The following is a 25,333-nucleotide window of genomic DNA, read 5'->3' as shown; positions in this document are numbered from 1 at the left end:
ATTTCTGCCTTGAAGGATTCCAGGGAAAGTTGAGATTCGTGGATCCTGCCCAGCCTCCCCATATTCCACATGAAAAGAGACCCAAGGTGACTTGTTCAAAGGGCTGCAGATGATAAATAGCAGATCTGTGGTTAAGACCCAAACTCCACACTGAGCCACTTTATCATCTCGAGGTTCCCCAGAAAGTCGCTTTATGGAAAGCCCTTACTTATACATCTATGTGTGTGTAGTTAGCAGTGCATGGATAATTTGGAGCTTGCAATCATTAAGACTAAAAAGGAAACTCTCCCGAAAGGTACCGGAAGGAAGGAAGTATACCGCCACCTGTGTGCATTAATTTACTGTCTTTCCTTTACAAAACCTTTCCCTGAAGGATTAAGTCAGGTGGTAACAAGTAGACTATAATTGGAAAGAAAAGCTAGCCTGTTAAACTGTTGCAAGGTGAGACATCACCCTGGAAGAAACTGTTGCAAGGTGAGACATCACCCTGGAAGAAACTGTTGCAAGATGAGACATGACCCTGGAAGGATCTTGGACAAAAGCCTTTCCTCTCTGAGGCTCAGTTTGTTGATTTGGGTTAGATGAGATGTTGTCCAAAATCTTTGAGGACAGACATTCTATAACCATAAGGGCCTGACTTGTGGTTAAAATAGTGTCTTCAAGGAGAAGCGCTCCTTACCACAAGTACATGCCCTAAGGAGTTAGCTACTCAAATACCCAAAATTGACCAGCAGACTAAAGAAGGTAAGAGAAACTACTTAGCAATTTCAGTTTACTCTATTAATTCTTTGGATTTAATTTATAATTTTGTGCCACTCACTAGTTCAAATTCCTGACACAAAAAATGCAAGGAGGAACATGAGCCTAATAGTAGAGTTGGAAATAGTTGGGCAAAGAGAAACTTATTGATGAGAAAGCACAGATGAGAGCCAGACAAGCTTGTCTAAAGGTCTTTGGGTACTAGAAGTCTCTAAATGCAAGCATGAGTAGGCAGATAACGTGTCGGTGACTGAGTTGGAGAAGGCCAGGTGGTGGAAGGCATTACCTAGGCTCTGCCAGAGCCAGGTTCTTCACAGTAAGACTTTCAGCGTACCCCAGTTTCAGAGGCATTCAAGAGAAACGTTGCAAATTTTAAAAAATGACAGCTTTCATTGCATTATGTATTCTAGGCCATTTAAAGTTGTTGAAATCTTGCTTCCCTAAAGGCCATCATTTCTTTCCCTGACTCCCTCTCCCTACTTCTCATATGTTAGATCTTCGGGTACTCAAAATTAATTGTGTAGCAAAGTGAAAAGGGACAGAATGAAAGGATCAACGGAGATGTCAGAGTCCACCATCGATTTCTTTGCAAGAGTTGGCAGTTCTTTTGGATCTGGGTGCCACACCCTTGAATCCGAAGGTGGCATAGCCCTTTCCCAGGCGGCCGTGAGGGCTGAGGCTGAACCGGCTAGCATTGCTGTCACCTTTCCCCGAGTCATGATTGACCTTAGAAGCCAGCCTTACAGGAGAGCAGCAGCCGTCTAAAAGGAAGCTCCAGCTTGGCAGCCAAAAATATGTGAACCCCACAACCATCCCCCCAGGCCTTGGTTTCCTTGTTTTAGGCTGAAGCGTGCGGAGGAGATGGAGGTCAGGTGCCCACTGGCATGGTTGGCACAGCTCCCCTTCCCGAGTGGGCACCATCCGGTGCTGCTTTCCTGAGCCGCATGGTCCTGAGCGCTGGGCATGCGGGTCCTGCAGAGACTCTGCTCCCCCACACTTTGCCAGAGCAGAAAGCAACGTTTTGCCTACTATCTTGGAGTTCTAGAGCTTTCCTGCTAAGGTTGCCAGTTTATAAGAGCAAGTAAAGAAAATCTGGGAAATTCTGATGCTTTAAATGTAATGCTGTGCTAAAAAGTCCTCCATATGCTAATGTTTATATATTGCACATGTAGCTGTTTAATGCAAATATTCATAGGTCATTTCCGATCTACACCCTGCTTCTAGGAAGATTTTTTTATTAAGTACCTACTGAGTGGCAGTCTTGTGCTGGACACATTCAACTCTACTTGAATGCTTGCCGTTCAGAAAGAGAGACAAGGAAAGGAAGGAAAAGCAAGTGGGAGAGGAAGGAGGGGAGGCCAGAATGTCAAATGCAGTCTACTGTGGCCAGTTTCTTTTTCCTCAACCAAGGACTTTGCAAGCTGACTGTGGTCAGTTTTTGAAATCAAAGGTGCTCAGGCCTGTCTCTGCTTTACTCTGCTTTTTAGGATTCTGATTTCCCACATTATCTAGGAAGACCCTTAGGAATTTTCCCCTGTGAAACCTCAGTCTCAAACAGGGAACCCAGCCTAATCTCTCCTGGCCTCGCCTAACAAAACGGTCACCAGGGCTTGGGTGCTGTTCTCAGATTCAGAAGGAGGTGAAAGTAATTTGAGTTTTGGCAAACTGTATTTCTCACAAGGAAGACAGGAAGCTGTTAGTGGGCTTTTAGCAGAGAACTGATGAGAAAGGATTCACAATGTGAGAGGATCTCTCTGACTGCTGTGTGAGCAGATCACCATAAGGCGGAGTGGAAGCAGAGACCAGCTAGGAGGTCATCACCGTAACCCTGGTGAGAGACGCCATTGGGTGGGCCGGGAGGCACCATGGAGGTGCTGGGGAGCAGGATTGTGGACAGCACTGGAGGGTCATGGTGGGGAGTCGAGGACACTGCTAGGCCAACCTGCATCTCACAGGTAAGCAGACAAGCAGAAGGGCTTGTCCCAGGAAAGTCAATGCTCTCTGCGTGGCGATAGTAAACTTGGGGAGCCCACGCAAGGGGAGGCACTCATGGCACACCCCTCTGCCATCCCCATCTCCACCCCCAAAGTGAATATGTCGATGATTAGTAGTTAATACTTCACTATGTAAAGAAATAGTAAAATATGGATGTTAAATATGATAAACACGTGTGTTCAGGGGACCACAGTTAGGAGGTGTGTGTGTGTGGCACGAGGCCTTCTGGGTCAGATTGGGAAGTCTGCTCACACCTCAGTGCCTCCAGACCACCTGACATGATAACGACGTGTAATGTGCGTGTAATTGATATGTATGCACAGCCTGCTGCATAGACAGACTCGGAGATGCAGAAGGCACAGTTTTCTCCGAGGAGCTCTAGGTAACTTGGCAGCAGAATTGAGTTTGGGCTCTGATGGGACAAGGAGAGCAGACGGAGGGAAAGCAGGAGCCAAAGAGAGCAAGTTGGGGGTCTCTGTGCTAGGAGGTGAGCAGTCGGCCTCGTGGCTTCTCCTCTTGCAAATTAAACCTTGGCCAGCTTCCACTATGGTGTTCACTGCTGGAGAAGGTAGATGTCCAATAAAAGCTGAGTGATCTTTGCTGGAATCAGGAGTTTGATATTTAAGAGCCAGGATCCATACTTCAGATTTAACATCTGGCAGTCCTGAAGTTGCCCCCCTCCCTTTCCTGTACCTGGCACACTCATTCAAAGGATGGACTTCAGGGCCACTGTCTTCTTTCTCTGCCATGAATTTTCTGTTTGGTCTTTGGAGGGCCTGCCTGTAGCTGCCCCCTGACTCGGAACCCACACTATCCCACTGCCAGGTTTGGTCTACCCGGGTTGATTTCCTACCCCTGGTTTCCCTCCTCTCTCTGCTTACTGTCCTTCTTTCCTACCGTGTCTCCTGGAGGGAATTCCTCCGGATTTTCCAGCACCGGTGGTCAGGGTGACATGATGGAAAGAATGTGGACTTTGGCATCAAATTGACCAGGACTCAAACCTGACTTCCCTGCACTCTGCCGTATCTTGACCAAGTTACTCAACTTCTCTGGACCTTGCTTTGCTCATCTCTAGAATGAGAATAATACTTTCCTCCCAGAATTACGGGTACTAATTTTTTAGAAAATCTACTTCTCAGAATTAACCCAAGAGAAATAAAATCTATGTCTAACCAAAGACTTGTACATGAATGTTCAGAACAGCAATTTATCACACCTCCAAATTGGAAACAACCCAAATGTTTGTCAACATCTGAATGGATGAACAAATTGTGGTGTATCCATACAGTGGAATACTGCTCACCTGTGAAACGGAATGAACTGCGGATGGTGCAGTAATAGCGATGAATCGCACAAGTGCTAGGAACAATGAATCTATGATGACAGAAAGCAGATCAGTGGTTGCCAGAAGCTGGGGCTGAGGGGGATTGAGTGCAAAAGGGCACGATTTCCAGGTTTACTGAAGTATACTTTCTGTTCAGTAAAAGTCATCTTTTTTGGTACAGTTCTTTGAATTTAGGCAAACTTGTATAGTCATGTAACCATTATAATCAAGGAATAGAATATTTGTATCATCCCTCAGATTTCCCTCCTGCTCCTTTTTGGTCAGTCCCCTCCCCGTACCCCCGATCTAATTTTTGCCCCTATAGGTTTGCCTTTTCCAGAATGTCACAATGGGACCATACAGTAGGCAGTCCTTTGTGTCCGGTCGCTTCCATTAGCACAATCCTCACGAGACTCATCCATATTGTTTCATGGGTCAGTAGTTATTTCCTCTTTATTGCTGGTTAGTATTCCACTGTAGGGACATACTGCAGTTTGTTTATCAACTCACCCATGGATGACATTTGGGGTGTTTCCAATTGGAATAAAGCTGCTATAAACATTTGTGTACAGGTTTTTGTATGGACATGTGTCTTCATTTCTCTTGGCTCATGACCCAGGGGTTTGATTGCTGGATTGAATAAAAAAAGTATGCTTACCAGACTCATTTCAGAGTACCATCATCAGAGAGTGCCAGTTGCTCTGCATTTGCATCAGCACTTGGTAGTGTTGTTTTTTTTTTTTTAAACTTTGCCTGTTCTTGGAGATGGATAGGGACATCTCATTGTGGATTTAATTTGCATTTCCCTAGTGACTAATGATGTTGAACATCTTTTCATGTACTTTTTTGCCGTCTCTCTCTCTACTTTAGAAAAGTGTCTCTTCAAACCTTTTGCCTGTATTTAATTAGGTTTTTTGTTTCCTTATTATTTAATTTTGAGCATTGTTTATCTATGCTGATTACAAGTCCTTTATCAGATGTGTCATGTAAATATTTTCTCTCATTCTGTGGCTTTTCTTTTCATTTTCTCAGCAGCCTTTGGAAGAGCAGAAGTTTTAGGTTTTGATGAATATCAATTAGTCCATTTTCTCTTACATGATTCTGAGAAAACTGCCTAACGCAAGGTCACAAAGACTTACTCCTGCATATTTTTTCTAGAAGTTATAGCTTTAGCTTTTTCACTTAGGACCTCTGATCCATTTTGAATTCATTTTTATATGTGGTATGAGACTCATTTTTTTTGCATGTGGGTGACCAGTTGTTTTAACACTATTTATTCAGTTTTCTTCACGGAATTGTCTTGGCACCTTTGTTGAAAGTCAGTTATCATATATGTGTGGGTCTGTTTATGGACTTTGGTCCGTCCGATTGGTCTGTGTGACTGTCCTTCTAAGAATACCACTCTTGATTAATGTAGCTTTATAGTAACTCTTGAAATCAGGTAGTGTTAGTCCTGCAACTTTGTTTTTCTTTTTTGATATTGTTTGGCAATTCTTGGTCCTTTGCTTTTCCATATAAATTTTAGAATCACTTGTTCATTTCCGCAAAGAAACCTGCTGGGATTGGCGTTGAGGTTGCATTGGATCTACCGATCAACTTGGGGAGAATGAACATACTGACAGTATTGAGTTTTCCAATCCACAAACTTGGATTCTCCCCTTATTTAGGTCTTCTTTTATTTCCCTCAAGAATATTTTGTAATTTTCAGTACGTAAATTTTGTACATATTTTATTAGACTTTTAAATTTCAATTTCCTGTTGTTTGTAGTCAGTGCATAAAAATACAAGTTAAGAAACGTACAAACCAATATCCCTCATGAATGTAATGCAAAATTTGTTAACGAAATATTAGCCACATCAAATCCAACAATATGGAAAAAGAATAACACATCGTCATCAACTAAGGTCTGTTCTAGGAATGCAAAGTCAGTTCAGCATTCATAAGTCAGTAAATGTAGTCACTGTATCAACAGTGAAGGAGAAAAACCACATGATCATTTCAATAGATGAACAGAAGACAGCTCCCTGGAAATTTATCAATTTTATTGATATTTTCAGAGAACTAGTTTTTGTGTCATGAGTTTTCTCTCCTTTTTTTTTTTCAATTTCATTATTCACCTATTGACTTTGGATCCTATGACCTTGCTAAACTCACTTATTAGCTCTAGAAGGGGTATTTGTAAATTCTTTGCAGTTTTATACATTTACAGTGGTGTCATCTGTGAATAAAGTTAGCTTTACTTCTTCCTTTCCTGTCCGAATGCCTTTTGTGTCTTTTTCTTGCCTTATTGGTCTAGCATTGAGTAGAAGTGATGAGTGGGGACATTCTTGGCCTGTTTCTAATCTTAGGGGAAATGAATTTAATCTTTCACCATCAAGTATGATGTTCGCTGTGGGGTTTTCACAGATGCCTTTTATCAGGTTGAGAAAGTTCCCTTTTATCTTTATTTCTGAGAGTTCTTATCAAAAATGGATTTTTAACTTTGTCATCTGTCTTTTATTAACCTATTGATATGATCATATGGTTTTTCTCCTTTGGTCTGTTGATACCGTGACTTACATTTATTGACTTAACGAATGTTGAACTGACTTGCATTTCTAGAATAGACCTTAGTTGATCACAATGTGTTATCCTTTTTACATACTGTTGGATTTGATGTGCTAATATTTCGTTAGGAAATGTTGCATTATGTTCATGAGGGATATTGGTTTGTACTTTTCTTGTCATATCTTTGTCTGGTTTTGGTATAAGCACAATTAAACAAGTTCAGAAGTTTCCTGTCTCTGTTTTCTGTAAGAGTTTTTGTAGAAGTGTCATTAACTTTTCTTTAAATGTTTGGTACAATTTACCCAGTAAAGCCACCTGGGCTTTGTGTTTTCCTTGTGGGAAGGTTTTTAACTACAATTTCTCTAATAAATATAGGGCTAATCAGGTTATCTCTTTCTTCTTGAGTAAGCTTAGGAAGTTTGTGGCTTTCAATGAATTTATATATTTAATCTATGTTACCACATTTATACTTTTGTAATGTGTGTGTAGGATCGATCCCTATTGATGGCCCCTCTTTCAATCCCATTATTGGTCATGTGTATCTTCTCTTTTGTTATTTTGATTCATCTGCCTAGAAGTTTATCAATTGTACTGATATTTTCGAAGAACTAGTTTTCGTTTCATGAGTTTTCTCTACTGTTTTTTTCTATTTCATTGTTCACCTGTTTCATCATTTTGATGCCAATTTCTGCTTTCATCTTTATTATTTCCTCCCTTGTGTTTAACTTTTGGTATCATTTGCTCTCTTCACAAGGTGGAAGGTTAATTAGCTCATTGATTTGGGACCTTTCTTCTTTTCTAAGATAAACATAAAATTCTGAAAATTTATTTCTAAATATTACTTCAACTGCATCCCACAAATTTTGGTATATTATGTTTTCATTTATTTAAAAACATATTATATTTCTTTTTGGCTTTTCTTTTCCATCCTTGGTTCCTTAGAAGTGTGTTGTTAAATTTTCAAATACTTGGAGATTAGCCACAGATCTATTACTGATTTCTAATTTAATTTGCTGTGGTCCCAGAATATTCTACATATAATTTCAATTACTTTAAATTTGTTGAGGATTGTTCTGAAGTGCAGAGTATAGTCTATCTTGGTGACTATCTTAGGTGCTCTTGAAAAGAACATATATTCTGCTGGTGTTAGGGTAAAGTGTTCTATAAATACCAATTAGTCAAGTTGGTGCTAGAGTTATTCAGCTAGTCTATATCTTTACTGATTTTCTGTCTATAAGTTATATCTATATATTACTGAAAAAAGTTTTGAGCTGTAATTGTGACTGTTTCTTCTTTCAGCTCTCTCAGTTTTGCTAATATATTTTGAAGCTTGATTTTAGGTACAGCTGCACTTAGCATGGTAATGTCTTCTAGATGAATTAAGTCCTTAATCATTATGTAATATACTTCTCTATCCCTAGTAATATTCCTAGTTCTGATATTAATATTGCCATAATGTTTGCTTGGTAATCCTTTTCTATACTTTTAACCTGTGTCATTATATTTAAAGTGGGTTTCTTGTAAGTCTTGCTTTTATATTTCCTCTGTCAATCTCTAACTCTTTATTGGGGTATTCGATCATTTACATTTAATGTAATTATTGGTAGGCTGGCCAGATGTTTTCTATTTTCCCTCTTTTCTTTGTTGTTGTTTTCCCTTTTTTCCTGCCCCCCCCCCATTTTTTTTTAAACTTTGGCTTGTTTTGTGACTGTTTTTTTTCCATTTTTTCTTGACTACTGGCTTGTTGGTTATACCTCTTTTTAAAAAAGATTTAGTGGTTGCCATAGGGTTTAAGATATACATTCATCACATTCTACCTTAAAATAATATTATGCTACTTCATGTGTAGCATAAGAACCTTCCAACAGTTCATATCCAGTTTCTCTCGTTCTTTGTGCTTATTGCTGTCATACATTTTACTTTTACACATATTATCCACCCCGCAAGAGAGAATTTTGGGGGGCAGTGGAAATGCTCTATATCTTGATTGTGGCAATGGTTACATAGGTGTATATATTTTTCAAAACTCAGTAAACACTAAACATAAACATAAATTGAGGGAATTTTATTGTAGGTAAATTATACCTAAAGATTTAAATATGTAAATACATATGTGTGTGTGCATATATGTATGTTTATAAATTATATATGAATGTGTATATATATATATATATATATAAATATATATATACACACACACACAGTTAGAATATGTGAATGAATGAGACTTTACACCTACTATTGGTCTTTCCTAGACTGGCAGAATTAAATGTTGTTTGTGCAGGCAGTGACAATTTGAAGGAGTTAATGTTTAGTAGAGAGAAGTACATAGTGAGTAGCTCCATTTTTATTTGCTTCTTTAAACTCTGCTATCATTTTGATTATCATGTTTATAATGAAGAGCATTCATAAATTGAGCTGATGTTTGTCCTTTTTAAGAAGGAAAAACGAGGAAATTGATAAGCTTGTATGCTGTTCTAAACATTTGTCTAGAATTCTGACTGGTATGGTCACAGTCAATCTAACATATTGAAGATTCAATCTAACATATTGAATATTCATCTAACATATTGAAGATTCAGCTTCTCAGTTATCCTGGCTGCATTACAAGTGCTCACTAGCTGTGTGTGGCTTGTGGCTACTGTGCTGGACAGGGCAGATAGAAAACATTTCATCATCACAGAAGATTCCATTGGTCAGCTCTGTTGAATGAAGGAGTCACCAGTTCTCTTTGGCTTGCATTTCTCCTTCCTTTGATGAAAAGGTAGGTCCGGTTTTCCTGGCTGCTTGAATCTCATTCTCTGTCTGTATTTCCATTCTATTTTTCCTCTATGAGACTAGAACAAGATGTCATTGTTAGTCCAAAACAACATGAGTGATTCGTCTTGAAAACTACCTGTTACTGACCAATGAAACTCCATAGCCAGGGTCCACGCTGATTTCCTAGGCTCCAAAATCCAGGGATGAGTTTTCATTTTTCCTCTGGCTTGGCCTGTCTGCTGCAGAGGATGCTTTTGAACAGGCCACTCTTGTTGATTCTTCTCAATTCTCCTCTTGTGTAGATGACTCTGACTCTGCCGCCTGCTTCTCAGGTCCCTTTCTCTCAGCCGTCTGCTAGCTCTTCTTCCCCTGTCCATCCCTGAAAGGACAGCCTTCCACAGACGCCCACCCTCACCTTCTTTTTGACTTCCCGAGTGTCCCTTTCCACCAGGTGCCACGCGGGTGCTGAGACCTGCACATCTGTGTACGGCTCAGACCTGGCGCTTAAGCTCCTGTGGCCTAGGGGCAGTTCTGCTGCTGCCCCGTGAGCGTCCCAGCCTGGCGTGTCTAAGCCAGGGTCCCTCGCTTCCTCTCCTGCAAACCTGCCCCTGCCCTGCCTCCGGGGGCCCCACCTCCATGCCCCCGCTTCTCAGCCAGAAACTTGGGAGACCCTCGTCATCCAGACCCAGCTAATGAGTGCCTTTGACCCTACCTCCTCATTCTCTCTCAGGTTGAGTTTGTTCATCCCTGAGGTCCCATTCGCAGATCCTCTGCGTTTCCATGTATGTTCATAACTCGTTCATCTTGCCCCTTTCCATTGTACCAGCCCTTAGTCCCCTATTGGGAACCCCTTGAAGGCCCCTCCTTACTTCTGGCAGTAATGCAGATGTGTTAGCGTAATGCAGAAGTCTCTTCGGGGCCAGCCCTGCCCCCCCTCCCAGCCCTGTCTTTCGAGTCCCCTGCTTGGAGTCTTTGCTCAGCCCTGTCCAGCCACTCACCTGCCTGGAATTCTCAGGGCACACCAGGTGCTTCTCTTTCCCCTCCGTGCCTTGGCACATCCGGTTCCCTTTCCTTGATGCCGAATCCCCACCCCCACCCCCAATCCCACACCCTTCTCTTTTGCTCATTTCCTTGATGATTCCATCTTGTCCTTTATTCACCCTCGTCTAGGAATTGCTCCCTGATGCCTTCTCTCACCAGCTTGTCTTGCACCATTCTGGCTTCACCATGTGTTTTCGTGGCATTCTGTGCTCTGCTCTATCATAGCAGGTATTTCCCTGTATTGCAAAAGCACTGAGAGTATTCAGTAATAATTTTTGGAGTATCATAACAAGTTTCAGCTCTGAAAATCTACTTTAATTTTTTCACCATATTATACTAACTTCCTTCTGTGTTCTTCTTTCAGGCGAAGATGCTGGAAGCGGATCTGGTTTCCAAGATGCTGCGCGCTGTTCTGCAGTCCCATAAGAATGGAATAGCGTTACCCCGACTCCAGGGAGAGTACAGGTCCTTGACTGGAGACTGGATCCCGTTCAAAAAGCTTGGGCACCCTACTCTAGAATCCTACCTGAGGAGCGTGCCGGCTGTGGTCAGGATAGAGACTGGTAGATGTGGGGAGGTAAGGTCAAAAGAATCACCCCGGTCCTGAACCGCCCCAGCCTTGTAGCAGATAGAAGGCAGCATGGGAAGCGCAGCTCAGGGGCATGAGGTCAGTGGTGAGGGAGAGAAGGGCCACAGCCCAGCCTCACTTCTCATGTCTTTTGTTTTACCCTTCACATTCTTTTCTTTATGAAATAAGATTTTAACCACATTAAGTAAAACATTGTAAAGGTAAGATTTACCCAATCGATACCATCCAAACCAAACAGCTGTGCAGGAGGCCTTACCTGCCTAAGCACCACACCCTCCCATTTACCAACTTGCTCCGCTGTGGCTGTCGGAGTCCCTGGAAACCTGCTGATCACCCCACCTGAGGGGCCTGTTTAAGCTCTCGTCTCGTCTGACCCGCTCACATCTGCTCTTGCTCTCCGGGCCCTGCTCACCTTCGCTCATGTCTCAGTCCCTTCCCTCTGGCCTGTTCTCGCCTTCACGCCAATACGATCATGTCGTTCTGCCATCTTAAATCCTTTGCTTCCTCTGGAAGAAAATTTCTTACATACATCATGGGTGATTTGCTGGTAGCCAGTAAATCTTTTATTGCACATTCCCTGTGTCCCAGCAGTGTCCCTTCTGGCAGCCCCCGATGACCGGAAGCTCTAATCCGGACAAGCCACCACCCAGGAGACAAACAACCCACCCCACCCCACCTCACCCCCCCAGACAAATTTTTCTGGGTGTATTTCTTTGTGTGTAAATACAGAGAGTAGGTCTGCAAATGGTGGTTCCTCTGTTAGGCCGGGGACGGAGGAGGGGAAAAGGCAGCCCAGATTGAGAGACGGTCACAGGGCAGCCAGCCTTGTTGCGATAAGGAGAAGGTGTACATGGTCATGACTGAAATAGGATACTAATAATAGAACTTCCTCCATCCTCTGAGCCTCTTCATCACTGATTCTCCCAGATGGAGCCAAGCGCTCCTGTCTGTCTGATTGACATCTTGTAATGCATCTGCTGTGTGGCTCACCACGTGCTTTATGTTCCCTTTCTGTCTCTTTTTTTCCCTCACGAGTTCCTTGAGGATGAAGGACTGTTTTTCACCCCTAAAAGTTGATACTTAATAAATATGTGTGGAATGCATGAGTGATCAAAAGTCTGAATGAATAATTAGTAAGGTTTCATATGCTTACTGTCCTATAACTTATTTAACTCTTTGTTCCCGTTTTGGACATTCTAAATGTTTGCAGGCTTTGGCTATTTAAGTAGCTCCCGTTACACATATATCAGCATGTAAGTTCTTTTCCTTTGCTATTATATTCTTGGAATAAATTCTCAGGAGTAGCAATATTGATGAAAGAGTAAGAACTTTTTTCTGGCTTGTGGTGTAAAACCTCATTGTTTCCTGTTCTTGATTTCAACTTTGAATCAAAGACGTAAGATATAGACACATCTTTAGAGATCATCTAGTCCCAGTAGTCTGTATACTTTTTTAAATGTTCTTTTCTCAATACCCTATGTATCACTCCAATTAAAGAAAAAAAAATCTAGGACCTCCAATCACCTTGCCTTACCCTCACCCCCTCCAAGGACTCCTCCTGTGGCTCCATTGGAAACCCCAGATCCAACTCCCCTGTTTTACAATTGAGAATTCTGAGATCTGGGAGCTAAACTGATTTACGCAGAGTCATCCTGCTAACTCAGTGCAGAGGCTAGCCTAGGGTGTAGGTTCTTAGACAGGTAATATAACACCACGGTTATGTGTACAGACTTTGGGGTCAGAGATAGCCTGGCTGTGTGATTGGAAAGGTTGCTTAACTTTCCTGAACCTCTGCTTTCCCATGTGTAAAATGGGAATAAAATACGTCTCCCAGATTATATGAGATAATGTGCACAGTTTACTTGTTTTTGTAAATGGTTGCTGTTATGATTGAAATGCCAAACTGGTTTCTTCTGTTCATTTGTTAATCTCATGGTACCCAGCAGATTGTAGATGTGCCCTAAATACCTGTACAGAGAATGGATGCAATTTTCAATTTGGGGAAAGAATATTAGTGAGTGTATTAGACTGTGCTTGGTTCTCTGATAGACAACATAATTGTGCTCTTGCAAAGAGAAAGAGAGAGGACAAAACCTGTATGCAGCTTGATTTGCATGTGGACACTCGCTGAGCTCCACTTTGTAAAACTGGCCTCTGGGCAGCCCTGAATCTAAGAAATGTTTCTCTCTCGCCTGCCTCTTGTGAACAGATTACCTGCTACGCTGTGGCCTGCACAGAAACCGCAAGAATTGCCCAGCTTGTGGCTCGTCAGAGAAGTTCTAAAAGGAAAACAGGGCGGCAAGTTAATTGTCAAATGAGAGTGAAAAAAGCCATGCCGTTTTTCCTAGAAGGTAAGGGCTTCTTAACGTGCTAAAATGTCTGAGCCTGTGAATAAATGTTACTTGGAATGACAGAAACATTGCTTGTATTTATGATAAACACCTTCTGTGTATTAGCATTCATGTGTCCAGGGAAATATCCTGAAGCTAGTATTTCAATTTAAAATTATTAAGTGAGTGTGAGGATCAAGATTTACTAAATGTGTACACAAGGTGAAAAACTCAAGCAAAATTTTAATTAGGCTTGCTATGGCAAAGTGTGATTTTATGCTTTTAGGTTACTCGGTGGGAAGCCTCATCCAGAATGTTGGACCAACCATGTCCTATTTAGAAAATCATGTGTTTTAGTACAGCCTCTACTTTCAGAAGAAAATTAATTATATCCTGCTCATAAGTGTTACAGACAGCTCAACCTGTGATTTTTGTACGCTCACCTCAAGGAGCTTACAGTCATTTCCAACACCATAAATTCTCAAGAACTGGTCTGACAATAACACGAAACAGTCAGTGACTCAGTGCCAGAAGGAGTGTTTTAGGCAAGGGGGCAGTCTCTGAAAGTGGCAGCGAAAGCCTCATGGCCAGGGGTGGGCTTGAACCTGGATCTCCAAAGCCGGGCGGACTCTGGGTTGCCAAAGAAGAGATGGGACAGCCGAGATGTGGCCAAGGCTGCTGGCTGAGAATGGGGGGTGGCTGCTCTGAGGGTCAGTGGGCGAGTGGAGGGAGAGGTGCAGGCTGGCCTCGCAGGTGAAGCCAGCTCCTGCTCCACCCACTCACTGCTCACCCATCTGCCTTTCCTGGCCCACCGGCCCTCCAGCAGCTGCCCCCTCACGTTCCTCCCAACGGTTCTGAGAATAGAGACCTACTGGAAGTGTCTGCCCAGGGAAGTAATGTGAGGAAACCAGGGTTCGGGGGGGTGCTAATTAATCCCATGTGTATGCCTGACTTCATAGGGAAACCCAAAGCCACCCTCAGACAACCAGGATTCTCTTCAGATTTCTCACTCAGCGAAAAGCCAACTCCAATGCTGTTAAGAGATAAAGGAAGCTCCCTTGGAATTAAGTCTGACACGGAATTGCCACCCTACATGTTACACACGTCTCTCCGAAGTGAAATATTCAGAGATGCTCCTGGACAGAGACATGTGACCCTGTCCACCAACAACAGGTACTGGGGCTTTGGCTAAAAGAAGGGGTTTGGTGAACCTGGGATAACACATGCTTCAGAAGTGTGTCCAGGGAGAGGCAAATGCTTTCCGTTCTATCTGCTCCATGTCCACATGCAGTAGAGAAAGGTATCAGTAGCAGGAGCTCCACTTTCCTGGATGCCTGAGCATCCTCTTCAGAATGTGTTTTCATTCTGTCTTTTTTCTGCATTGTTGGTAGTCATTCCTTGTTAAATTCATTTTAAAAGCTCTCACAGGTCATTCTAAGATGCTGTTTCAGCATAACTTACAACTTTTTCTGAAAACCTTTTCTTCTAATTAATTTTTTAAGTGTGAAGTAAAATCTGATGGAGTCTCATTCCACTGTGCTCCATCCGTCACATCCTGTATTATAGAATAGCATCATGCAGCCATGTATCTCAGTGCTGGTGGGGAGAAGACAACCTAAAGGCCTTAGTTTGGGTGCTGGCACTCACTAGCCAGGTGAAATCAGTTTAATTATGTCATGCTTTGGGGCTGCAGTTTCCTAATTTGTCTAATGAAAATGTTAAACTAGTGGTTTCCGAGTTCTTTCCCAGCTATAAATTTTAGTTGGTGTCAGGTATCTCAGGGATCTGCTAACTATGACCCGTGGGCCCAATCCAGCCCACTGCATGTTTTTGTAAATAAAGTTTTATTGGAACAGCCACACTCCTTGTTTCCATATTGCTATGGCTGCTTTCACAAGAAGGATCGAGTAGTCTCAGCTGACAATGGGTGTCCCAGAAAGCCGACAATATTTATTCTCTGACCCTTTACAGAAAATGTTTGCCAACCCCTAATGTAGATGCATCAATAGCATAACCTTCCATTCTCTGTGTGCCCCTTTCAAAACGAACATTTTGGTCGTATCTCTTTAAACCAGTGTTCAAAATTCCATTTTGTGGGAAAGAGTATTTTTCCCATGAACTCATCCCTGTAGAAAAGTTAGAGTATTTAAGAAGCAATGAATTTTTTTAAAAAGTTACGTGGAAAGGATACAAAATTTTTATATTTTTTTATTTTTAAAAAAGTAATCCCAAGGTATTTTTCATAATGGTGTACAATTCATATTATTTATGGATAACTATTATAATTTTGATAAAATTATACATCATTAAATCTTGGCTCTAGCACAAAGTACAAGTTGGAACCAGTGTGTGACAGGTACCGTTGTCTTCTCTGGCTGTGCCTAAATTTCGAGATCACATTTTGAATTGAATCTGTAAAATGACAGCAAAACCATGCATCCTGGACAGTGGCCCAGGGAAGCACTCTCGGCCCCAAGGTCCATTGTCTCCTGCCCATTGTCTGGTGGCACTGGGTGGCCCAGGAATGGCCTTCTATACCTATAGGTGGCACCAGCAGGATTGAGCAGGGCCCCTGCCGGCTCCAAGCAGTCCAAAGAGTGGGCCCCAGGTAGCAGCGTCTGCCCTGCAGCTGAATGTTCTCCCACCCTCCACTGTGGACTTGACCTGGGGAAGTGCATCCGCCTCACCCCACACCAGCAGGGGTCAAGCACACCACATTAGCCCTGCAAGGGCTCCAAAAACCAAACTGTCCTTGGAAACAGAGCCCACACAAGTGGACCAGGACCTATGTGCTAAACCTGAACAGGGTAACTGCTTGTTAAAATAGAATATTTAGACAGGATCCGGTGTCTCACATAATGTGCATGATAATCCAGGATACAATAAAAATTCACTCGTCTTAACAAGAATCAGAAAAATCACAACTTGAATGAGGAAAGATGATCAACAGATAACATCAACAGGGTGAATAGATGATGGAATTATCTGACAAGGACTTTAAATCAGTTATAAACATAATTAAATGAACAAATAAAAATACTCTTGAAACAAATGAAAAGATAGAAGATTCACCAAAGAAATAGAATAGGCAAAGAACAACCAGATAAAAATCGTAGTGCTGAAAAATGCAATAACTGAAATAAAAACTCACTGGATGGGCTCAATAGCATAATGGATATGACAGAGGAAAGAATCAGTGGACTTGAAGATGGAGCAATAGAAATTACCCAATCTGAACAACAGAGTAAATAGACTTATAGGAAAAAATCAAACAAAAATAAGAAAAGATCTAATATTCATATTATCAGATTTGCAGAAAGGGAGGAGTAAGAGTGAAGCTGCAAGAATTTGAAAAAATAATGGCTGAAAACTTACATTTGACTAACGGCATAAACCTACAGAATCAAGAAGCTATGTGATCCCCCAGTAGGATGAACCCAAAGAAATTCATGCCAAGGCACATCATAAGTAAACTTCTGAAAACTAATGAAAGAAAAAATCTTGAGAACTACCAGAGAAACCTGTAGGGGAACACCAACCTTAAAGATGGTGGGTTTCTCCTCTGCAACCTTGGAAGCGAGAAGAACAGGGACAACATTTTTCCAGTGCCGAGAGAACAAATTCTACATCCACTGAAAATACCCTCCAGGAATGGAAGGGAAATAAAGACATTCTCAGATGATGGAAAGTGAAAGAATTTGTCACTAGCTGACTGACTCTTAAACAGTGGCCAAAGGACTTTTTCTCCACAGAAAGGAAATGATATTAGAAGGAGGCTTGTGTCTTCAGAAAGAAGAACAACTAGGTAAAAACAGGTGTAAAAATGATGGATTATCCTTGACCTCATGGTTTCTTAAGTCATATTTGTTGAAGCAGATGTTATAACACCATTAGGTGCAGTATGTCTAGAGGAAGAGCTTAAGGCAATTATATTTATAAAGTGGGAAGGGTAAAGGGACCTCAAGGGAAGTAAGGTTTCTACACATTGCTAGAAGTGGTAAACACAGATACCTGTAGAATATGATGTTACCTATGTATATTGTAATGCCAAGAGCAACCACTAAGAAAACTGTACAATGCAATGTGCTAAAAAAATTCTATAAATCAAATTGGAATTCTCAGAAATGTTTAAGTAACCCACATTTCTTGGTACATCACTCAAGAAAAGAAAAACTGGAATGATAAACAAACATAAATAATACAATGGCAGACTTAAGCTCTAACATAATAATTACTTTAAGTATAAAAGCACTTGAAAAGATGTGCTTCCTTATTAGTCATTGCAAATTAAAACTATAATGAGAGATTATTACACACCTATCAGAATGCCTAAAATAAAAAATAGATGCAACACAAAATGCTGGCAAGGATGCAGTAGAAACAGGAACATTCTTCCATTTCTCGTGGAAATGTAAATTGGTGCAACCACTCTAGAAAACACTTTGGGGGTTTCTTTTAAAAACTAAACATGCAGCTACCATCTGACTCAGCAGTTGCATTCTTGAACATTTTTCCCAGAAAATGAAAACTTATGTTCACACACAAATCTGTATGTGAATGTTCAGAGTGGCTGTGGCTTTATTGATAATAACCTGAAACAACCCAGATGTCTTCAGTGGTTGAATGGTTAAACCATGGTACATCGTACCTTGGAATACTCCTCAGCAATAAAAAGGAATATATTATCGACGTGCAACAACTTTGATGGACTTCAAGAGAATGATGTTGAGTGAAAAAAGCCAATCTCAAAGGTTACATACTGTGTGGTTCTACTTGCATAACATTCTTGAGGTGGCAAAATGATAGAGATGGGGAACAGACTAGTGGGTGCCAAGCGTTAGGGGAAAGTGGGGGTGGCTGTAAAGGGATGGTAAGTGGGAATCCTGTGGGGTTGGGTTAGTGCTGTATGTTGATTATGGTGGTATCTTCAGGAACCTATGTGTGACAAAATTGACAGAACTACACACCCACACACAGACTGGTGAAATCTGAAGTAGCTGCTCTGTGGATTGTATCAGTGTCAGTTTCCTGATTTCAGTAGTGCACCATGCAAGATGTTACCACAGGGGGACATTGGTGAAGTGTGCACAGGACCTCTGCGTACATTTTTTTGCAACTTTCTGTGAATCTTTAAATATTAGAAAATAAAGAGTTAAATAATCAACAGCAGTGGCTATATGCAATTTTAGTTTTGAGGATTTCTAGAACTGCATATCCCATGTCTTTGGCCGGTAAAATGCTTCCATATGGAGTGTGCTGTAGACTATCTTAATCACAAACTAAGGTGTTGTATTAAGAGCATAATACGAATTGAAAGAAGCTGTTTAAGAGAAATCTGGTCACCACATGGTGACAGATGTTATGGACAACCTTTTTAGTTTTAAAATCACAATAATTGCTGTTTTGGTTTGTTAAAGCTGCCGTTAGGCGAAATGCCAGAAATGGGTTGGCTTTTATAAAGGGGGTTTCTTTGGTTACAGATTTACAGTTCTAGGGTTGAAAAAGTATCCAAACTAAGGTATCAACTGGAGGATACCTTTGCTGAAGAAAGGCCAATGGTATCTGGGACACCTCTGTCAGCTGGAAGGCACGTGGCTGGTGTCTGATGGTCCTTTGCTCCCGGGTTCTGGTTTCAGAAACTTCTCCAAAATGTCTCTGGGCTTCTGGCTCTCTTACCTTCTCTCAGCCTCTGTGCACCCTTGCTTGTTCTGCCAGGGCATCTCTCTAAGCATCTGGCGGTCCTTTCTAGCTTCTCCAGGGCAAACTCTGGGCATCATCTCTTAGCTTAGCATTTCTGAACGTCTTTCTGTCTGTATCTCCAAGTGTCAGCCCCTGATCTCTCTTAAGGACTCCAGTAAACTAATCAAGACCCACCCTGAATGAGCAGAGTCACACCTCCATAATCAATAGGTTATCCTCAATAATCAAAAGATCTCACCCACAGTTGGGTGGGTCACATCTCCATGGAAACAATCTAATCAAATATCCCACTCATAATAAGTCTGCACCCAAAAGATTGGATTAAAAGAACATGGCTTTTGTGGAGGACATAATAGGGTCAAAACAACACAGTTGCTCTTTTCAAGACAGAACAACAGCAAAAGCAATTAAACCTGTCATGAGGGTTTTTTGAGGGCCACCAAATGTTTTGAGGCACAATAAAACCTGTGAATGATCTTCCCAGAAAAAACACACATGTACATACACATACATCTTTGTACACTAGTTCAGGAGATTCATGGTCCCCTGAAGCCCATTCTCAAGAGCTTCTGGTTAAGAACTCATGCCTGTCACTTAACAAACTGGAAAGTTCTAGAAAAGAGCACATCGGATAGTCTTCATTATAGCTGTGATTCTGAGTCTGCTGTTTATCTCCAGTAAAATAGAAAGAGGGGTCAGGAGTGAGGATATGTGATTGGTTCATGATTTCCCTGGTTTATGTGAGGGAAGGAAGCGTTTATCACTAAAATAATACAATTTGTGATCACTGTATTTTGTTAAGGTGATATGATTACCGAATGAGTTGTTTAATATATTTATACCTAACGCTGAGGGCTTACGTTGAAGGCTGAGGTTTCCAGAGGATGAGACTGCTGTTCATACGTTGGGTAGGAATCACTGGCTGTTGGCTTTAGCCAGCAGACACATGATCGAAAGGCCTCTTTGCAGCTTAAGGAAATGAATATAAATTTATTGTCGATTTTTGAGCCCTTATATGTTTTAAGCTCCTTACTAAGTGTGCTCGTTTGACTCTACTATGTCCCCCACAAAAGCCACGTTCTTTAATGCAGTCTTGTGGGGGCAGACTTATTGGTCTTTTGATTGGAGTGGAACCTTTTGATTGAGGGTTTCCATGGAGATGTGACCTACCCAACTGTAGGTGAGACCTTTTGATTAGATCATTTCCATGAAGGTGTTTCCCCACCCATTCAGGGTGGGGTCTTGATTAGTCTACTGGAGTCTTTTGGAAAAGCTCACAGAGAGGAACTCAGAGAAGCTGAGAGAGATGTTTTGGAGAGATACTAAGGTAAGTAATACAGACTTTATCCCTGGGAGAAGCTAAGAGCCAACACAGACACAGACTCTTGGAGACGCAGGGAGATGCAGACAGAAGGACGTTTGCAGATGAAGCGCAGAGTTTGCCCCAGAAAAGCTAAGAGAGGAACCCAGATGTTTAGAGAGAAATGCCCTGGGAGAACAAGCAAGGATGCACAGGAGCTGAGGGAGAGAAGCTAAGAGAGACAGAAATCCAGAGACATTTTGGAGAAGACCATTTTGAAACCAGACCCCAGGAACAAAGTTGCAGCAGATGCCAGCCACGTGCCTTCCCAGCTGTCAGAGGTGTTCCGGACACCATTAGGCTTTCTTCGGTGAAGGTGTCCTCTTGTGGATGCCTTAGTTTGGACACTTTTATGGCTTTAGAACTGTAAATTTGTAACCAAGTAAGCCCCCTTTATAAAAGCCAATCCATTTCTGGTATTTTGCGTAACAGCAGCTTTAGCAAACCGGAACACTGCATATTTGCAGAAAGCATTTTTTAAAATGCATTTATTTCTTTTTTTCTGATTACAAAAGTACTATTTGCCTGGTATATATAGAAAATTTGCAGGGTAAAATTGCCTCTAGTACAGATACAACCAATGTAAAAATTTTTATCTTTCTGTCTCACATGCATCTAAGTTTTGTAACATATAAACTGGATCATGCTGTACTTTACTGTTTTATAACCTGTCTTAAAGGTTACACATTGTGAATATTTTCCATTGTCATTAAATTTACTTACACTCTGTCATCTTTAATGACATAATAGTCCATTGTCCGTTTCCTATTGTTGAATATAAATCATTTCCATTCTTGTAAACGATTCTGCCATAAACATATTTGTAAAAACATCTTTGCTTATATTCATCACTAGTTCCTTAGAATATAGTGGGATAAATAGAATTTCTAGTGATAGGGTACAAACACTTTTAAGAGGTGAATTTAAATCTTCCCCATTTACTGTTTCAATTGTTCTGTTGTTCATCGTTATAAAATAGTTTGGGCCTCTGCCGTCTGATTTTATGGTGTCTGAGTTTTCGTGCATCCTGTGGCCTCCCTTCTGCCATGTGCACTGTTTCCTGCCAGCCTTGGAACTGTAGTGGTTCCTTCTCTCTCTATGGTCGTCGGACCCTCCTGCTTTGCTCATAGCCCTCTGCCTCCTACTAGAGCCTCCCATGCTGACCTAAAGCAGGTCACAGGTTCTAGTTTACATTTGTAAGGACTGGTGCAGGGGGAAGGAACGCATCTCCCCACCAGTTCTGAAAAAGTAGGAGTTGGCTGTTTCTGGCATCTTCTGTTATTACTCAAGTGCATTTACACGCAAATATGCTGCTCTTATAACTGCCCAGCATCATAGACCCAAGATGAGCTTTCATTGGTGGCCTACAGTCTCATCATTTCTTTTGGAATTAAAATATGAGGGAATGTGCTTCATTTCTAAGAATGATCCAACTTTGAGTGTTCCATACTAGTCAAAAAGGGGGAATATGGGTCCTGTGTCACTATCACCCACTCTAGTGCCATGTCCACTTCTAGGTAAGATGTGATCATGACCCATTTGTTCATCCTGCTCTTTCTTCCAGCTCCCACACTCCCTCATATACTGCAAGCGCTGCCCTGGACACGGGGGCTCACAAGCTTGTCCAGTGGGGGAGATGGACATGGACACAGACGATTCCCTTTTGGGGTGGGGAGGTGTATTTCTTTGCCCTTGTATTTAGAAAATCTCCTGCACTTACATAAATATCCAATGTAATCCTTATAAAAAGTATTTTGGTAAGGGTATGAGGTGGGGATCTATGTTTCTTCTTTTCCAAATAGTTATAGTCTTTTGCTTAGCTCCCTACCATTTTGTATATCTGTACAACTATTTTAAGTATTACAACTTCAGGATGCATTTCAGTATCTTGTGATGCAGGTTATCTTCCAAAATACTCATTATCTTCAACTGTTTATTCTTTGTGCAGTTTTCTTTATTTTGTTTTGCTAGTCCCTTAAAGATGATTGATTGGGCTTCTGACTTCAACTGCTTAAAGAGAAAGCTTTTAAGTAGTAACTTTAAAGACCTAGTTTAAATTTAGCATTTAACATACTTCTCTCCAGGTGAATATGAAACGTGAAAGAAAGATGCCAGGTTTCATTTTCATTTTTACTGAGTTTGAAATATCTTTAACAGTTTTGAAGTTCAATGCCACAGAGACTTTAAATTGAAAGTACAGCTTATAAAAGTTGATGTAGACTTTATTTGAATTTTTATTTCATCTTTTTTTTTTTTTTTTTACTCCTTAGGTTCAGCCCAAAGACACCTCTCCCACAAGCTTTTCAGATGCATCTATCCAGAACCTGTCCTATGGAAATGAGTGGTATGTTTTGTAAACATTATCTTCACAATATGGGTTGACTTCTGGAGCCTCAGAGTCCCCTGCAGATATGGGTGGGGGTGGGGAGCTTGGCCATTGACATTTGCTCTCATTTTATCCTACTCTGAACATATCTCTCCCTCCCCTCTTTCCCAGTTTTTAAAAATCATGACTTGAAGTGGTCAAAAGAGAAAATAATACCTCCAAGGATGACATTATTCTAACGCGAGGCCTTCTTCACCTGGCCCTCCCTCCCAGGCGCCACCTGCAGAGACCCCGGGACCCTCCTTACCCTTGCTTCCTTGGGGGAGGCCCCCTGAGACCTAGGAGACCCCTGCTCTAGAGTTAAAGCACATAGATGTGTTTCCAGATCCTCCCGCATTTAAAAGGTGTCACCCTAACCTATGTGCGGTAGCCGGTAAGCATATAAACATGAATATAAATGAGTCCTCAGGTTATAAAGTCTGAAAACACTCTTAAGGAAGAGAACAGTAAGAAGACATAATAAACTCAGAGACCGAAGGTGAGACATGAACTCTGTCCTCATCTTGCCGCCTCCACCGGTGGGTGACGCCCCGTTCATAGGCCCAGCGCAGGAACGGTGTTTTCAGATCCAGTGCTTACATTTTGGAACCAGCCTTTATGTCTCTCCCTGCCAATTAAAATAAAATGAAAACTATTCAAGCCCAGTGGAAACACTATCTGATTAAAATAAGAACATATTTTCTTATAGCTGGTCATTTTTAATAGACTCTGATCCATATGCCACTAAACTTAAGAAGAAGTTTGGAATGGATTTCATTGTTTTTAAAATACCAGGACTGTCAGCTGTAGAGAACACTCAAATTTCTGTATTGTTTTAGGATGTTAACTCAGCAATTCTAAGTTTGAAATGAAAATTAAATGTAAGAATTAGCCCAAACTTTATAAATATTCACTTTGGAAAGACGAATGATTCATGTTGGGAAAATAAAAACAAATTGTTAGTGGTTATTTGGGGTAGCCCAACTTTTTATTTCTATAAGCTGAGGCTAGAATGATTATTGTGGATAGACTGATTTTTGAACTGCTGTCTATTGCTAAATTATTTGTTCTCATTATTGAAGGATTGAGAATGGATCCTGTCTTAAAAATTGGAGAATTTTTATCTTCTGCGACACGTTCCTCAGTCCTATTAAGTCATTAACCCTGTGTTTTGTGGAATGTAGCTTTAAATTGAACATTGCCAGTGTTGTCCAAAATTGAACTTTCTTAGTTTCAGGTATGAACTGGTTGCTAGGCCATAAATTTCCTGATCATTTACGAAGCAAGAGCATCCTGTTTAAACTCTGAAGCACCCTGGTAAAACGAGGGGGCTGGGTTCCCTCTGTGGGGGCTATTGACTCTGCTGGTGATTTGGGGGTAAAACTTAGAACAGGGTTGTCACGGTGTTACTTTGTCTAACCCTGGCCCCTTCTAATTCCCTTGGCCCCCACAAACCTGCAGTACAGCAAAGCCTAAAGGCAGGTGAAGTAGGAGGGAATGGGAAGAATCTAACATGTTAAGCATTTTGGTTAATTCTATCATTTTCTTAATTTAAAGATAATTTAAATCAGACTGTTGAAAAACCAAATATCACGCCTCCTGCCTCTTACACTTATAAAATGGATGAGGTTCAAAACCGCATAAAGGAAATACTAAACAAGCATAACAATGGCATTTGGATATCTAAGCTTCCACATTTTTACAAAGAGTTATATAAAGAAGAACTTAATCAAGGAATTTTACAACAGTTTGAACACTGGCCTCATATTTGCACGGTACGTTTTCCCCACTCCTCCCTTCTCCTGCCTCTCCCGGGCCCTTGCAGATTTTGCCCTCATTAGTCATATCGCATTTTCTCTGGGAACACAAGCACTCTGTATATGTTGCCTCGTTAATCTTTATCTCTAAGGATGACAAATACAGGCTCTTATTTATAGGAGAAGTATGTCAAGGTTGAGGCCTCTGCGTGTTGTCATTTATTTTGCTTTAAATTATTTTTAAAATGCATTCAATATGTGATAGCATGTATACCAATTTGAGGTGAACTGTTAAGAGACTCTGAGTCTTGCCATTTTAAGAATTTGAACTTACTACTACTAAGAATTTTTTTATTAGCCTCAAATTTTATGTGCTCAGTTCTTGATCATGTTTCAAGACTTTAAGCTGAAGAAATTTTGGTTATTAAAGTCATGCTTAGTTGATCCTTTATACAGTACCTGATTTTTATTTTAAAATTAGCATAGGATTCAGATTTTAAAATTTCCAAACTATCTTTGGAGAAAAAAATTGAAAAGTAAGCACATTTATCAATTTCCGTATCTCTTCCCACTTGGGAGTGACAGATCAGAATAGTCTGTTAGAGATATTACATCAGCCAGAAATAGAGACAACTACATTCTTAAACAACGTCAATTCACTTTTAGATTTTGCTTACTGTTTTTGTTGATTTACATAGACTATAATCAACAATGTGACTGAATTAAGTGGAGGCACTAGCAGGTACTTGGTGCTTCTAAACACGTGTGTAAAATTAAATATGCCTGAGGATTATGTGTATTTTAA

At 41.1% G+C, this 25,333-nt stretch overlaps 1 protein-coding gene across 2 annotated transcripts in view; it reads left to right on the top strand.

The window, feature by feature from the left end:
- TDRD7 (tudor domain containing 7) overlaps positions 1-25,333 on the top strand; it is a 73,072-nt gene that overhangs the window by 2,045 nt on the left and 45,694 nt on the right. Inside the window, exons 2-6 of one of the 2 annotated variants that reach the window (XM_037796927.1) lie at positions 10,792-11,004; positions 13,226-13,367; positions 14,306-14,519; positions 22,677-22,750; positions 24,329-24,546. In XM_037796927.1, coding sequence (XP_037652855.1) covers positions 10,798-11,004; positions 13,226-13,367; positions 14,306-14,519; positions 22,677-22,750; positions 24,329-24,546 — 855 coding nt within the window. In that variant the 5' untranslated portion in view covers positions 10,792-10,797. Of the gene's footprint in view, positions 1-10,791; positions 11,005-13,225; positions 13,368-14,305; positions 14,520-22,676; positions 22,751-24,328; positions 24,547-25,333 lie in introns of those variants that run through there. The other variant, XM_037796928.1, reaches the window with a different exon arrangement.

Source organism: Choloepus didactylus, chromosome 10 (assembly GCF_015220235.1).
Source record: "Choloepus didactylus isolate mChoDid1 chromosome 10, mChoDid1.pri, whole genome shotgun sequence".
Taxonomy (NCBI): Eukaryota; Metazoa; Chordata; class Mammalia; order Pilosa; family Megalonychidae; genus Choloepus; species Choloepus didactylus.
Note: the sequence above shows the minus strand (reverse complement) of the source record. Positions and strands in the feature narration are given on the sequence as shown.